General features: G+C 59.9%; 1 protein-coding gene across 4 annotated transcripts in view; it reads right to left on the bottom strand.

Annotated features, from left to right (window-relative positions):
- Positions 1–296: 296 nt before the first annotated feature.
- ITPKB (inositol-trisphosphate 3-kinase B) overlaps positions 297–15,945 on the bottom strand; it is a 96,904-nt gene continuing 81,255 nt past the window's right edge. For 2 of the 4 annotated variants that reach the window (XM_033430368.2, XM_004270974.4), the window contains exons 3-8: positions 14,904–15,003; positions 13,356–13,569; positions 8,872–9,076; positions 6,667–6,768; positions 4,936–5,007; positions 297–3,554 (exon numbers count right to left, since the gene is read on the bottom strand). In XM_033430368.2, the coding sequence (XP_033286259.1) occupies positions 3,339–3,554; positions 4,936–5,007; positions 6,667–6,768; positions 8,872–9,076; positions 13,356–13,569; positions 14,904–15,003 (909 nt within the window). In that variant the 3' untranslated portion in view covers positions 297–3,338. Of the gene's footprint in view, positions 3,555–4,203; positions 5,008–6,666; positions 6,769–8,871; positions 9,077–13,355; positions 13,570–14,903; positions 15,004–15,945 lie in introns of all 4 variants that reach the window. The other 2 variants (XR_007475405.1, XR_007475402.1) reach the window with 2 other exon arrangements.

Below are 15,945 nucleotides of genomic sequence, written 5' to 3'. Positions count from 1 at the left end.
ACAGAGCACCATAAGCAAAAGTTGCTGGCAGCTCGGCCAGCCCGGGGTGGGGAAGGTGGGGAGGAGTTTGTTGCTTCGTCCCTGAGCTGCTATGTAAGTTTTCATGGAGAGAGCAGAAAAGAGCAGTTTTGAAGTGTTTAAAATCCTTTGCAGATTAAAATATTACCCAAATCTGACCCCCACCCCTGGGGGTTGTCATAGCCCCCACTGGATCCTCCAGCTACCAAAGACCCCCTCACCCCCAGACACTCCTGGAGGGCTTGGGGTGACAAGGACCACACGCAGACAGCACCCAGCACCGTGGTCTCCAGGGCCTTTATTCAGGAAGGTACAGAGCGTCTGCAGTCTGTTTGCCAGGCACTGTGCGGGCATTTGTAACAGCTCAGTTTTCTCCAAAGGTGTGGCGGGGAGAGGGGTGCAGGAGGAAGGAGGACGCTCAGGGGAGTTCTCTCCTCCAGAAAAAGGCACTGGCAGGGGGTGAGCACCCTGCTTCTTCCCAAGCAACGGCCTGGGTTATATACACGCGGGGGTTGACCAGACGCAGAGAAACTCAAAGCTAAATACAGCGAAGCGTGGAAAGAGTCCATGGCGGAGGGTGGTGGGGTAGGGTGGGAGGATGGCCAGGGCTGCATCCGGCTCTTTCCATTGGGTGGGAAAGGAAGTTCGGAAAGAAGGCAAAGCTTTAAAGGAGAAACAGAATCCAGCCTCTCAGACTTAGTGTTTTGTGCAATTAAAAAAACCCGACAAAATAAATATAACTTAAAAACTTCTTACATGACACTAAAGGCACATCTGGGACAAGCAGTTGAGATACCTCCCTCCACTGCTGAGCAGTGCTGAACCCCAAGGGCCCCGGGGCCCCATGGGGACAGGGCAGAAAGGGCGCCCACTCACCTGTGCGCAGGTGTGCACACCACGTCCCACCCTCCTGGCACCTGCACGGCCGGGACCCAGGGAGTCCCTGCCTGGACCAGGCTGGCTGGGGAAGGTTTTCAGACCGCCTGGGCAGGGGTTCTGGGAAATCACATTCCAGGATCCATCTATCCCGCTCGGTCAAGGGAGTGGGGGGACAGAGGGGAGAATGGGTTGAGAGAGAGAGTAGGTGTGCAAGAGAACTAGCATGGGAACTACAAACCCCCCAAACCCCTAATAGCATTAACCCTAGAAAGATGCCACTTTCTACCATTCACATATATACTGTAACTCAAAGCAAAAGATCGCCAGTAAGAGGCCCTATGGGCCTCCTTTAATGAACAAGTCACTGGCATATTAGCACATTGTTTGCAAACAACTGGTGCCTGCCTAAAGTGCTTGGAAAGTTTGTTCTCTTAAATTGGTTAAGTTGGTCCCCTGTAATTTTTGTTCATAGCATTAATTTGCTTTAGCAAACTCTTTTCATAGATAGAATGAGGGTAACTTGGCCAGCCCACAGTCGTAGAATTTTACATCTGAATTAACGCTGTCCCTTCCCTGCAGACAGGAGCAGCCCAGACCCCCGGGGTCCCTTCTGACCCAGCTGACTACAGCTCCCAAGACCCCGGGCTGACTTTGGTGCTTCTGCCTTCTAGGGTCATGTGGTGTCACAAGGTCTCTCGTGCTCAGCCGGGAGGGGGTGTGACCTTTAGCAAGGCAGCCCACACGGGAGCTCACTGCTGTTTTGAACAAGAGCCAGGAAGTTCAAAAGTGATTTCCATTTTTAAACTCTGTACTTATGCATCCTCATGTGTCCCACCTTCTGCCCCCACCAACCGTCACTCACCCAGCATGAAAAGGGAAACGAACGTGTCACGTGGGCAAGTTGACAGTTCCCGCAGAGACCCTGCGGTGACAGGGGGCAGCCCAGGAAGGCTTCCCCCTGGATTGGTCCTCCAGGCACACACCCCTGGGGACACATCATCTCCAAGTGTCCCTGGACCAGCTCCCTGCAGAGCAATGGGTCCAACCTCCGACAGCAAAGGTGAACACCTGGGGCCCAGCTCCAAATGGCCAAAGAGCTGGACTTTTGTTCTTTACAACTCACGCAAATTTACATTCTTCTCAATAATGTAGACCTACTTGCTTTACAATTAAAATAAGGCTTACAGTTGGTTCCTTGTGAATCTTCAAGCAACCTAGAGACGCCAGGAAGAGATGCCTGGCACCCTCCACATACTCTGGAAGCTGCTCACACCATATCTGGGAAGCGGGTCTAAGCCCTTCAGGCCGTTAAGACTTATTTCAGGGGTGGGGGTGGGGGTGGGGGAATGATGGCAGTAAGCCAGCTTCCTGCCTCCTCCCTGCTTAGCGCTGGCCTGGAGCTCTGCCCCATCACTGCTGGGGACCCTGGGCCTCACGAGCATCCTGGGTGTGCAGCAGGTGGACCACCTGGCACCAGGAAGTTGGGAGGTGAGGGGACAGGAGAGGAATGTCCTTGGCAGGTTCTGTCTTTTTTTCCCCTGGGGCTGCCTGGGCCCTGGCCCACTGCCCTCCAGCCCTGAGGACCCTGTCACAGCAAGGTGGGGAGTGGGAGGTATAAGTGGCTCTGGGGGTTGGGTGGCATCCCTGGAAGCTCAGGGTTGCAGAATGTCCCTCTGAATTCATGGGCGAAAATCACAGACGGGAGAACGCAGCTCCTGCCTGCCCCCTCCTGGGAAGGCCAGTGTCAGACAGCACAGTCAGGTTGGGTCTGGACTTCTGGCTCCTGGGTCTGTCCCAATGCTGGAGGGTTTCAATACCGGATGGATGGGGTCTCTGCTTTAGCGGCCCTACAAAGGCCACCACGGCATCTCTCGGAGTCCCCAGGCTGCTAGGCAGAGGGTACTTTATTCGTGGCCAACATTCTGTTCCCAGTGGTTTTGTGCCCCAAATACCAGAAAGCCTGGCACCAGGCACCTATTTTTACAGCACCAGCCCATCCCCAGGCTGAGAGGATGGGGCAGGAACCGGCTGTGCCTAACAGTGGTGCCAATAGCACTGGCCACCAGGGGGCAGCAGGCCTCCACAGGTAACCTGCCCAGAGGCTTGGGGTGGGGGGCTCTTCTGTTAGCTGGAGCCAGGAACCCCACGGCTACCTGAACCTCCCTCCAGGTCTAAACCCTACTGACCTCCCTGCAGGCGGCCAAGCCTGGGTTTGGGCATTTCTCTGCCAGTAGGAGATCCTATTGAGAAAGCAAAACGGAAGCCCCAGCTCCAAACCCTTCAATCAGGCAGTAACTAGAAAATCTCGTCTCGTCGACAAAGTGTCTCGTAGTGCCGTTCGGGCTTGCACCCAGGTGGAAGTGAAGGAAAAATTCAGAAGGAGAAGGGAAGCAAGGGGGAGAAGACGCCAGGGTGGCGACGAGGTGGGGCGGAGGGTGGCCTCAGGAGAGGGGGGCGCCCGGGCACATTTCCGTCAGGATGTCGACGAGGTTGTTCAGACCCGACAGGTAGCCGTCCTCCCGGTTCCCTTCCTGCCACGGGATGTTGTGCTGCAGGGTCTGGCCCTCGGGCAGGGGCGTGGTTTTCCCAAAGTCGATCATCCACACCTTGGCCTGTTCCTTCTTGTCGTGGATGAAGAGGAGGGAGCTGCCGATGACCTGGAGGGGAGCAGGGGGGTGAGGCGGGGAAGGGCTGGGGCCCCGCCCTGCCCTCCAGACAACAAGCCGGCACCTTAGGGGGACTTGGAAAAGCCTGAGACATCAGGGAAGTGGAGCGAGCTTTGCTCAGCCGATGGGCTCTGTCCCCCATTCTCACCTGAGCGGCAGAGCCTGCCCGAGTGGCCACGCCATGGATGGGGGACATGGGACCCAGAACAATGACGGCCCACACTGCCAGGGAGGAATGTCCAGGACGACAAACCCTGTCCCCATCCCCCAGTCCCAACCTGCACACTTTCCTCTATTTCTAGACCACAGCTAACCCATCCCTCAGCACCTCTGAGTGCTACCCAACTGCCCGAGGGGGAGATGCCAAGGAGATGCCACACGCCCGTCTGTGGGGAGACCGGAAAGGACCCTGTCCCAAGGCACTCACAGCCCCTCGGGGACAGCGGACCGCCAGGCTCAGGTCACCCCCAGCCCGGGAGCACACCTGCTGCAAGTCCTGGGCAGACAGGGCTTCTGAGGCTGGTCTTTGCTCACGGTCTCTGCCAGGGACAGCGGGCACCCTCCCTGCTGTGGTCAGAGCACCTGCGCGGGGTAAGGCGCCTTCCCAAATATGAACACACCCTCCGACCCCCTGGGTCACCTGTGTGAGGCCCGAAGGAGACGTGGAGGTGTGGCAAGGCGCTGAAGTGTCATTCTAGCTCCCAGGGCCCCGGCCAGGGCAGGGAAGACCCCCTGGACGTGCTGAGCTCAGAGAAGGGGGCTTTCTCTTCCCAGATGGAAAAAAGCAGAAGCCCCAGCTCATTTGGCCTCAGTCTGGACCTGAAGTTTCCAAGTGAAACTCCAGAAAGAGTACAGCAAAACAGTTTTTCAGGAAGTAACAGCAAAGTGCTGAAGAAGGGGGGGCAGAGCCGTGAGACGAAGCCTGGGGCTGCCAAGTGGGCAGCCGCGGGTCCTTCCGTCCACGCAGGAGGTCATGGGCGGCTCTTCGGCCTCAGGTCCTTTCAGCCTCGGCCCCAGGCTGTCCTCCAGAGAAAGCAGGCCAGCTGGAGGAAGCTCTGCTGGCTGCACAAAGCTAAGAAGACAGAGAGACCCCAGGAGAAGCCAAGGACCCAGGGACGCCGGGCTTCAGTGAGGACGAAGGGAGAAGAGGGCATTTCCAGGATGGCCGGACCCAGTGCAGCTACACAGGGCAGAGCCAGGCCGAGCCGGCCCTCCGTATGCCCCACTCCTTCCTTATGGGCGGCCCGTCCAGGAGCAAGCAGGTCTGCTAGCACGGGGGTCAGGCGCACAGCTCAGGCGGGCATGCCCAGGGGTCGTGGCCAACCACACGGAACACGGCTCTCTGTCCCCGAGGACAAAGCCCCACACCTACCTCATGGCACATGAAGAAGGGAGAGACTTCCAGGGTGGCCCGAATGTCCTTCAGCCGGTCCCGGTAGGCGATCTGGGAACAGAAAAGAGGACCAGATTTTTAAACACGTGGGCGTGGGAGGTGGATTTTGGGTGCTAATTGGCCCATTAGAGTCTCTGAGAGTCAGCGTGAGAGGGCCTTACACCCTGCTTATTCCAACCTCCTCATCTAGAAATGAAGAAACTGAGGCCCAAAGAAGGCGGAGCAGCTGGGGCCCTGGTCCCACACTCCCTCCACTACACACTGCTTTGTGACAGGAGGCGCGGTTTGGGGACGGGGGAGCGGGGGACAGTTCCCGAACAGCCCGGAGGCCTCCAGGAGCCCCTCGCGCGAGGGTTAAGTCTATCCTGGAACGCCAGCAGTGTGGAGGCAGCACCCAGAGAGCCCGGTTGCCATGGTGCTTGTCTTCCTGATACAAACTTCAGCGCCCTGAACTCCTGAAAAGGACAGAATACGAGAGCCAGAGCCACAAATATCTCTGCCAGTGGCCTCTCCACAGAGCTGTGCTGGCCCTGGGGGTGCCCGCCCTCCCCAGGGGCTGCGAGGGAAGCCTGTCGCACACAGGCTCATAGGGTCCCTTGATGCCCATTTGAAGCAGCGCCAGCCTGGGGCTCAGGACCAGGAATAACCCCTCTCGTCCGGGCGCAGGCAGCGTGCGTTCTGTGGCAAACTCTGCTGAGGAGCCGGAATCCTCCCCGGCCGCTGACCCGGCGTCCAGAGGTTCCAGCTATGGAAGAGTTGGGGTGCCTGCCCCGTGACTGAAGCCTCAGCCCTTACCATGGGCCAAGCGAAGTCTCCCAGCTGGAAAAGGGGGGTAGGGAAACTCCCCAGTTCCAGCCGGTGCTGAGTCTCCTTGGAGAAAGGCTGTCTGGGTCCAGCCCTCCCCACTCAGCATCCCGGGAGCCTGTGCAGGGGAAGATGCCTCTCACAGGGGCTCCAGGGCCCAGGTCCCTGGTATACCCAGGTCTCTGATTGTCACAGGGCGCCCTGTCCTTGGGGTGTGGGGACTCAACACACCCTACCTCAGCTGATCTCAGTGCTCAGAGCCTCTGTCCAGCAGCCTGCCTGCAGCGAATGAAGTCACTTTGTCGTGAACCTCTGCCACCCACACCTCCAGGCTCAGAGAGCCCATCAGTTCTGGCTGGGGAGGGTGACGTGGCACCTCGCCCTGCAATGCCCACACACCTCCCTCACTCAGTCTCAGCCTGGCGGAGGCCCAGCCAGGCCTAGAAGCGCAGGGACCAGCAGGCTGCCGGCCCACCTGGGTGTGAGCTCCAGCTCCCCCTTTCCTAGCTGTGTGCCCTTGACCTCTCAGTCTCCTCATCTGTAAAATGGGGACAAGGATGCCAACCCGCGGCAGAGGGCTGCTACGAGGGTTTGATGAGCACTTGGCACAATACTTGGCCTTAGAGGAATACGGGCATCCGAAAGGGTTGCTCTGAAGGGGATGGAGACGTTTTTGGGAGCTGAGCTGCTGGCTAAGGGAAAGAGTGAGCGCGTGTTCACCCGCTGGACGGGCTGACAACCACACCACCTCCCTCTTCACCTTCCAAGCAGAAGCTTGGGGCCAGGGTTTTCTGTGTGGGAATCTCGGTTCCGTCTCAGGCTGGGCAAGAACCTTCAGAGGGGGTGCAGCTACCCCTGCCCGGAGACCACACGGCCCGACCCCTTCACAGGGGGCACCTGACTCACCAGGATGTTCCGGTTTCCTTTAGTGAATTCTCTGAAGGCCTCGATCACCTGCTCCCTCGTTTTGGTCTTCTTGAAGTCCCGGTTCACGGAGCCATCTTCTTTCTGAGAAGGAGAATGACACCGTGCCTCAGAGCCACGAGCCCCAGGCTGACCCCCGGGCAGCCAGGTGCCCACATGGGGCACAAGGAGGCAGGCGCCGCGTGGTCAATCCGACCGCACGGCACGGGGGAGCCTGTCCTGCGCCCTCGCTGAGGAGAACAAAGCGGGTGGCACCAGCATCCCAGGCAGAGTAAACGGCATTAGGGAGGCCCGGAGGCCCGAGGGGCGCTTGGACCAAGACTGGAGGAGTGAGGCTGCGGGGCCCGCGCGTCCATCCTGGGGGTCCTGAGTGTGAGCAACTGGGGGCTGAGGGAGATGCATGGGCCTCTGCTTCCACGAGGGGCCACGTCCCTGGAACCGGGGTGCCTGGAGGTCCCTGCTGCCCAGGGACACCCTCCCTCACCACAGGAGAGAGGCGTTCCTCGCCCCAAGCTCAGCTCGATTCCCTTGTAATGGAAGGTCTCTTATTTAGGCTCCCTGAAAGCGAGGATAAAACACAGCCCATCCCGCTCCCTTCCCCACCCAGTGCACGGAATGGCTCCATTTCCTGAGCCCAGTACTATGTCTGTTCCAGGCTGTTCAGGCAGCACGTGGGGCTCAGCCTTTCTACGAGGAAAGCTGTTCTTTAAGATCAAAGGGTGAGAAAGGCTGGCTCTACTAGGCCCCCAGACGTGCATCTGTGCACCACCAGGGTGGCGCTGAGCACTGTCGCTGCCTCTGCAAGAACAGGCAGGACCCTGGGCAGAGGGAGAGAGCCGAGGGCTGGGCCTTCCCCACAGGGGTCTCTGCAGGGCCTTTCCTGGACCAGGGACGGGGGAGGCGGGGGTGTGCTGGTGAAGGCAGCTGGCTTCTTTCGGAGCTGGTGGCCCACAGTCCGAGAAGATGGGCTGTCGGCCGTTCCTGCAGCTGGACAGTGGACAGAGACCAGGAGATCCAGTGAGAGACGGAGAGAGAGGTCAAGGGAAAAGCAGACTGTTTCAGACAGATACAGAAAGGAAAGGAGCCTTAAGAGGAAGAGGATGAGCATATAATTTACTCTCCCACTGGATCCAAAAATACAGCAAAAGCCGATTTCAGAAGACAGGGGAGGGGCAGATGGCTTTCTCAGCCTGGGGGTCGTAAAGCAGCTGTCACGGGAGAAGGCGAAAACTTTGCCCCACTCGAAACCATCGGCAGCGAGGCACTGCCCCGCAGGAACTTCCAGCCAATGCCATCGGCAAGGAGGCTGTCCTGGCTTCTCTCGCTCGTGAGTCAGGGCTCCCCGCTGCCCTACTCTGACTCGAGGGCTGGCCAACGTGGGCCAGGAATGGGCAGAGAACAGAAACCCGAGTACGCTCGGACTGTCCTCTGCTTGAGAGGGACGGCTGCCCGAGACCGAGGGGCCAGCGCCTCACAGCCCCGCTCCTTGGGGTGAAGCGTGTGTCTGAGCAGAGGCTCTCACATCTAGCAGCAAAGGAGGCGTGTGGGAGCCTGGGTCTAGGGAGAGCGTTCTCAGGCCCTTCTCGGGAGAGTGAGAGGAAAGAAAAGACACTGAGGCGGCCCCGACACGGGGGGTGGCCTCGGTACAGCCTCCCCAGAGGGGCTTGGTGACCGGAGGAGCAGCGCCTAGTTCTGCCTCCCAGGCAGATGGCTCGGGTGTCAGAGGCAGCCGGTGCGCTCCCTCCCTTGGCTGCATCTCACTGCCAGTCCTGATTTTCGGGCCCTGGGCAGAAGGAGCCAGCTCCCGGCACTGGCACGTGGCAAGCCGCCTCCTGGGTGGGTGGGGTTCTGTGCTGGGCATGGTCTGGGCTAGATGTAGGGCCCTCGGCGGAGGGCTCAGCGCTGGGTGGGGCTAGAAGCCAGCCCTGCTCCGAGGCCCCAGCCCCCTACGTGGCCATCCCACCCAGACCCAGACCAAGGAGTAGGCCAGTTTCCCCAGATGTCTGTCCCTGGGGCTGGCTGCCCATGCCCTGGGCCCATATGGGGAGGAATCTTACAGCCTCCGTAGGGTCTTGAGAGCATCCAGGACCGCTGGGTGAACGCTGCTGGAGCCCCAGGACCCAGTCGCTTCCCCACCCAGGAGCGGGGCGGCTCAGGCAGCCTCAGGCCACCGCAGGCTGTCCTCACCTTGATGCCCTCGATCCTGAACCCGAGCGTGGCTGTGGAGCTGATGGTCTCCCTCCACTGCATGTACCGCGGCTTGGTCACAGCCCGCTGGGCTTTCTCCTCCTCGGTAGGGGCCTCTGGGTCCACCTCTATCATCTTCTGGTACATGTCCTTCCGGAGGCTGGGCTTCTTCCGGGCCTTGGTGAGTTCCTCCTCCAGGTAGGTCCTGGGAGGGAGGGGAAGCCACGTGAGGGCCAGTGGCCGGAGCGCGGCCCCCTGGTGCCTTGCCCGAGGGCTGCAGTCAGCTTAGCCAAGTCAGCCTCGTCCCGGACAGGCGCACATCTGCTTGCGCTGGGCCTGGCTGTCGACCGAGCACGGGGCAGCCTTGCCTAACGCGAGCAGCTTCGTTCCAAGAGCGCTGGGAAGGCCCGACAAAGCCCAAGGAGCTCTTCCTTCTGGGCACCTCACAGGACCAGCCGAGGAGCGAGGAAGAGGGGCAGCTTGGTGGCTCGTCCTGCTGGCGTAGGGTGGGGCAGGGGGCTGAGGGCGGGTCCCCCCAGGATCCAGCTGCCCCCCCGGCTGCCTTCCACGAGGCGAGGGCTTCGTAAGCCAGCACCTGTGTGAGTCGCGGAGTGCGTTTTGTCCACGTCTCCCTGGTGCCCCGGCAGCCTAAGGGCTCTCTCCAAAGAGGGGGCACCTTCAGGCCAGAAGGCTGCCTCTGAAGTGGCCCCAGTGCTGGAGGGAGAAGCCCGTGATGGGAGGCAAAGCCTCGGGGCTCTTCTTCTACCACAGAGACGTGCTGGGCTTTTCCTGCCCCTCGGACCCCAGGCCTCAAGACGACGTGGCCAAGTAAACTGTTCACCGCCCTGGCCTCCGCACGGGCTGGTAGGGTCCCCTAGGAACTGGCAGAGGTAACAGGACTGGGGACAGTACAGGATCTGGGCAGCCCGAGACCGGCTTCCCGGCCCCAGGCCGCCTCCCTGGCCCCCTTCGCCAACGGGGTGAGTCACCCCTGCTGCACATCACAGACGCCCACCCTCCTCCCTGCTTCTATTTGAAGCTCCCCTTCTCCCCCACAGTGGGCTCAGCTGCTGCCTGTGACCCTTCCTGAAACAGGAATCCGCAATGTCAGTTGAGTGGAGGGAAGTCTTCTCCCTGGGCCTGTGTGCGTGGGCGTTGCCCACACGGCGGCCTGTGACAGCAGGCCCAGCCTCCACTCTCCATCTGTCCCCGGGGCCTTGCTCTACCACTTCCCACCATACCTCCAACCTGCCGGCTTGGGACCTAGGACAGACTGGTCAAATCCTTTAAAAGATAAGTTTCCAGAACCACTGTAGCAACTCTTTCAAGGAAAAAGCAAATCCTTGGTGGTGAACTTGGGTCTGGTCGTTTAGGACCTTCCAGCGGGTGATGCAGACCATATGGAGGCTCTGTCCTTGGTTGTGCCCCTGCACACACACACGCACACACACACACGCACGCAATACTGTATGCACGCCCACGCATGCACACGTGCATGTACGAACACGACCGCGTGCAGAGCCCGGTCAGTGCCGATGAGCGCTACAGTGCAGAGCTGCGAGGCAGGCTGCTTTCGCGTGGACTTGTGACATGCTGGCCCGTGTGTGTATCTGTGTGTGTGTGCTGTGTGGTGGGCAAAGGGTCTGCCATCCCCAGTGCTCCTGAGCGTGCTGCAGGGGCCTGCGGGTGGGTGGGTGTTGCACTTCTGCAGAGACTTCTCAGTAGTTCCGTAAGCAGGAGGCAGCTCTCACCGTCAAATCCCTTTCCACATGGGGCTTGCTCCAGAAAGGGCCCGTGCGGCGCAGTCTGGGCAGAGTTGCTCGCCCTCTGGGAGAGGAAAAGGGCCGGGCAGAGATGCCCACAGGGGTCACGAGCCTGGTGGTGGGGTCAGGGATCCACTGGGAGGTGAGCTGCAAAGCCTCCCCAACCCTGGTGTCCCGACACTGGCCCGGCCCACCTTGCCCACCCCAGCAGGAAGGTCGGCCAGCCCATGGGGAGCCAACAGGTGACACACCAAAGCCATCCACTTCCCACCACGCTCTCTCCAACCTGCTTCCCACCAGGGCACAGGTGCTACAGACAGCTCTGGTCTCCACCTGCCAGCCCTGGTCCAGAGGTCGGGAAGACACTCCTGATTCTCCACGGCAGGCTACGTGACACACAAGAGATACGGGGTCAAACCTAAGAAAACGCCCTAGAGCAACGTGAGCTCATGTCCATGTGGAACTGGGGTCCCAAGACACCCCTCGTTAGGACACTACGGGTGGCTGCATCCCCTTTTCCTCAGGCCTCACCATGGCTGGGTCTGCTGACCAGCCAGCCCTTCCACCACTGTGACAAGTCTGTGACAAGCCTCAACCTCTCGTGCCCCGGACTCAGGGTTGGTGGTGGCCCTGGGCTGCGGCCTCCTCCCTCTGGCAAGCACAGAACCCTTGGGGAGCGCCGAGCTGGAGCCCAGCCTCAACCTGGTAGTCAGAGGCCTGGTGTAGAGGCAGGCTGTGTGGCTGCGTGGCCCCGGGGAGTCCCTTAGCCTCTGGTGTCAAAGGGACTGCTCAGACTGGATGGTGGCCCATCTGCCAGGGCGGCTGTAAGGAACACCCAGCGCTCAGAGCACAGAAGGGCCTTCACCCCGTCCTCAGGACCCATGAGACAGGGAAGGGGGTGCTGGGGTGGGACTGGTCCTGGGGAGACCTACCTCCTCCCCTCCATAGGGGATCCTCACACACCTCCTCCCTCAGCCTCCAGGCGGCCCTGCCCAGGACTGGGTTAAACACATCCCAGCCTTGCTGGTCACTCTGGGTCTCTCCTGAGAGCCCTGGGTGCAGTGGGACAGAAGCTCCAGGCAGCAGGGGGATGGGGCAGCCTTGGTAAGAGAGGGGGCTCCTGTCCCCAGCAGCCTCCCAGGGAACAGACAGGCACCCCGGCAGCCTTTTAGGACTGGCCACACGTTCTACCCACAGGGTGCACTTTTTCTGGCCCTGGTCTGAGTGAATACCGATCAGAATATGTATGTGTCTCCCCCTGAGAGGGCACATCCTGGTGCACCACGGGAAGGCCTTCCAGGGACAGAAATAAGACTCTGGGGAGAGCAGTGGCCGAGGGGTGGCTGGAGGGACATTCTGTCTTCTCCCTGTGGGCTGGAGATGGTGAGACCCCTGGATGGAGGGAGGGAGAGGCTGGGGACAGCGCAGAGAGTGGGGTCTCTACTTCCCCACCCCTTCGTCCCTGCCCTCGGGGCCAAGCCAAGGGAACACAGCGGGTCCGCCTGCAGGGTCAGGGTTTGATTTTATGACACAATTCCCAGGAGGAATGAGGAAGGAAGGAAAACTGACTGGTTTGGCTTCTTTCCTGCGCGCGCACACACACACACACACACACACACACACACCCCTTTCTCAAACTCCTCTTATAAGAAATAAAACCGCTTAAACCATCCAAGGTAAACGCAGGCTCCAGCTGTGAGCTCTGCGTCTGGGAGCCTGGTCTCCCCGGAGAGCGGCGGGCTGGATGGAGGAGGCCCGCGCCTGGCCGTCCCGTCTGGGCACCTGCAGTCGGCGGCCCTCTGAGGCTTCAGAGGACTTCACCACCCGCTGACCCGCCGGGGAGGACCTACTCCACGACTCCTGAGACGGAATGGTCAGAGTCTGAGAGGAGATGAGGAAACCCTGCTGCCAAAGCAGGGCCCAGAGCACAGGCGCCTGGGGCTTGGGTCCTCCTGGCTCTGCCCCCCACCCTGTCTTCTCTAGCCCACTCCTCCCGCCTCCTTCCCTCCTGGGTCTTCTCTGGGCGGAGCCTGGTGGGGGGAACACACCCATGTCCACACACATGCCCACATACCCATCTGGCCCTGTGCCCTGGACCACGCAGCCACTGGGCTGGGGTCACCGCCAGCCCCAGTCCAGGATGCGGCAAGCTGGTGACTTGTCAGGGCCTCTCGCACTCTTCTCTCCTCCACTGCACCCTTATGACAGGCGCAAGTCTCTTTTGGCAAATCAACACAATCTGCTAACCGGCTGCCTCTTTGGCTCGGTGTTGGGGTGTGGGGGGCGGGGGAGGGTGGGATGAGAACAGCCTCTACTCCAGTCTCCCCCTCGCAGCCCACATTAACGGGAAGCCGCCCCCTGCTCTCCCCAGCAATCCCACCTGACCAGATGGGCAGCTCCCTCTGCCCTCTCCCTGGGGAGGCTCCGCATCCACCAGGTCCCCTTTCTGGTCCCACCGGCTACCGGCTCCCGGCCCCTCCCCCGCCGGCCCCTGGCTCACCAGAGAAGGGAAGGGGCCGTCCTGAGCAAAGCCAGCACATATGTGAGATGACCAGAGTGGGGTCCAACCAGACCCCTGGCCCGGCCTCGTCCACATGAGGCCTCAGGGACAGCCCGGAAAGCCCGGCCTCCTGGAAGCCTGGAATGCCGTGCCTGGTATCTGCCGCCCGGCCAGCTGGGGGCTGAGGGGCGGGTGTGCCCCATCTGAGGAGCCTGGCTCACCTGACGCCCATCTTGCAGTCCATCACGCACGGCGAGTCGAAGTCGGCCAGCAGGTCGTCCATCTGGTTGTAGCGCTCCCCGTCCTTCACCACGTCCCCGTGGTAGGCAGGCACGTAGGGTCTCAGCACGTCGGCCATCAGCCGGTCCAGGCAGCGCTGCTCCGACTCACAGTGCTTCTTCAGAATCCTGCCATTGGCAGCCGCCTTGAAGCTCCCTGCACAGCAAGGTGGGAGGAGGCCCTGGGTCCCCAGCCTGAGCCCTCCCCGCTCCGACCCCCGCCCCTGCCAGACACGCCCTCCGTCACAGGGCCCGGGCCGCTCGGGGATGCTGTGGAGCTTGCCAAGCGCGGGGCTGAAGGTGTGCCCAGGTCTCCACCGGTGGACCGAGCCCTTTAAGCGGAGCGGGTGCAAGTCCCAGTCCCCGCCCCGCCCCGGCCACGCCCCGTGCCCTGACGGTGGCTCCCGGACTTCCCAGACCCCAGGCTCTTCCTCTGAAGATGGAAGTACACCAGTGCTCACCACTGGAGGGTGAGCAAGACGAAGTGAGAGGTCTGTGCCAGGACCTATTCACCCCTCTCTGTGCGACTACCACCTCCCAACCCCACCATCGACCTTGCTTCCCAGCCACAAAAGTGTCTCCGGTCTCAGTGGAGGAGAAGCCTTGATAGAACCGGATTTAGCACCAGGAGAGGGAGACCGGCTGAGAAGCAGCGGTCCAAGGCTCTGCAGGGCTGGGTGGTGTTCCTTCTGCACCACACCCTCAGGTAAGTATTGAGGAAGGGTGTCCATCCACCTGCCTTGGGGTCTGGGCCAACGTGGTTAAGGGTGTACAAAAAAATGTCAGACCCTGTGCTGGCCTGAAATCCACGGGCGGCCACTGAATTGTCCCCTGGGGACGATGCCCACCAAAGGACCACCATGGTGGGCTAGACAGCTCTAGACATCCTCCCCTGTCACTGAGGGGCCACCTGGAGACCTCATGGCTAGCCCAGGGCATGGCCACTGCAGCCGGTACTCCACTACGTCTTAACACTCTTGGAGCGACCTGCCTGCCTCTCCCACCAGCTACGAGCTCCTTCGGGGCTGACACTATATCTACATACGTATTGTCACCCAGAGGAGCACCCTGATGAGGGGATACAACAGGCACTCAGGGAAACACTTAGCTTTGTCTCTTTGTCCCAGGTGACAAATGGCAGGCAAGCTATAAAGACTGATGACTTCAACTGTTTTATTGAATTAAAATGGAAGAGAGATTGAAAGAAAGAGATTGAAAGAGACAGAGAGACTGAGGGGGGAATGTGTGTGATTTGTGGAGAGGGGGCACAGACTGTGGAGAGGGCGGGTGTCCATGTGCATTTTCGAGGCAGTGTTAAGGCCCGTCTCTCAAATACGCCTGCGACTGCAGACCACGAAGTCTCTCGGGGAGCACCTGTTCAGATGCTTCATCCCCGGGAGCATCCAGGGCCAGGCCCGTCCCCCACACGCGCTGGACGCCTCCCCAGAGAGCCGGACATCCTGTCAGAAAGTCCGGGAGAGCTGTGGCTACCTGCGTGTCCTGCCAGCTGGATCCAGGGGTACTTCTTCTTGAAGGACATGACAAAGGGAGACCAATGCACCATGTTTTTTATTTTCCTCCATGATTTGCTCTAGAAACAAGCAAACGAAAAGCTCTCCATTAGAAACACAACTACTACTTTCTGGTTAGGATGAATTCAAAACCAGGGAACCCCCTGCCTGTGGCACAGGACAAGAGGTTGAGTCTGAGGACTTCACCTCCATCAACTACGTGGCATGCATCTATGGGCTTTGTCCCATGCTACAAACAGGCTGAGCAAAACACCCAGAATCAAAGGGACAAGGATCTGACAGGCTCTGGGAACAGAGGAAGGGAAGGACAGAGCATTCTCCATCCAGGGCTGACCCCATCCCACGCCACTTCCCCATCAGGGGACAGCTAAACCCGCACTGCCTTTCTTTGTGCCCCCTCTCAGTTTCCTCATCTGTCTAGTGAGGGATGGACAGCTGGTCCCACATGCTCTTTGGATCAGTGGACACTCTAGGACTCTGGAAAATGACCTCTTGCATCCCAACAGCAAGGGCCCCTCAGGGGAAGACCAGAGAGGCCACGATCACCCAGCTGCAGCGTGTCACCTCCTACTGCACTTGCAGATGCGATGCCAGCAGAGGCACCTCTTGCCTGTGAGAGGTTTGAGGAGACTTTAAAGGGAACTCCCCGGGGACAGCAGAGCCTCCAAGGCTTTGGTGCACACAGGGGTGAGCCAGCCCGCAGGACTCTCTCTCCACTGCACTTCTCCTTCTCAAGACATTTCTTAAGTAAAAACTCTGTGTGTGTGTGTGTGTGTGTGTGTGTGTGTGTGTGTGTGTGTGTAGGAGGGGCTCCTTGGACAGAAAGGAGAACTAACATTTATTGAGCACCTTGTTATTTTATTTTCACAGCAAGGATGCAAGGTAATCATTATTTCCATTTGCAGAACCCAAGCCTCAGACAAGTAAGTGATAAAGCCGCATTTAAACCTCCACCTATATGACTACTTTAAAGAAAATCCTTTTTATCCCCAGCTATAAAC

This window comes from Orcinus orca, chromosome 1, assembly GCF_937001465.1.
Source record: "Orcinus orca chromosome 1, mOrcOrc1.1, whole genome shotgun sequence".
Taxonomy (NCBI): domain Eukaryota; kingdom Metazoa; phylum Chordata; class Mammalia; order Artiodactyla; family Delphinidae; genus Orcinus; species Orcinus orca.
Note: the sequence above shows the minus strand (reverse complement) of the source record. Positions and strands in the feature narration are given on the sequence as shown.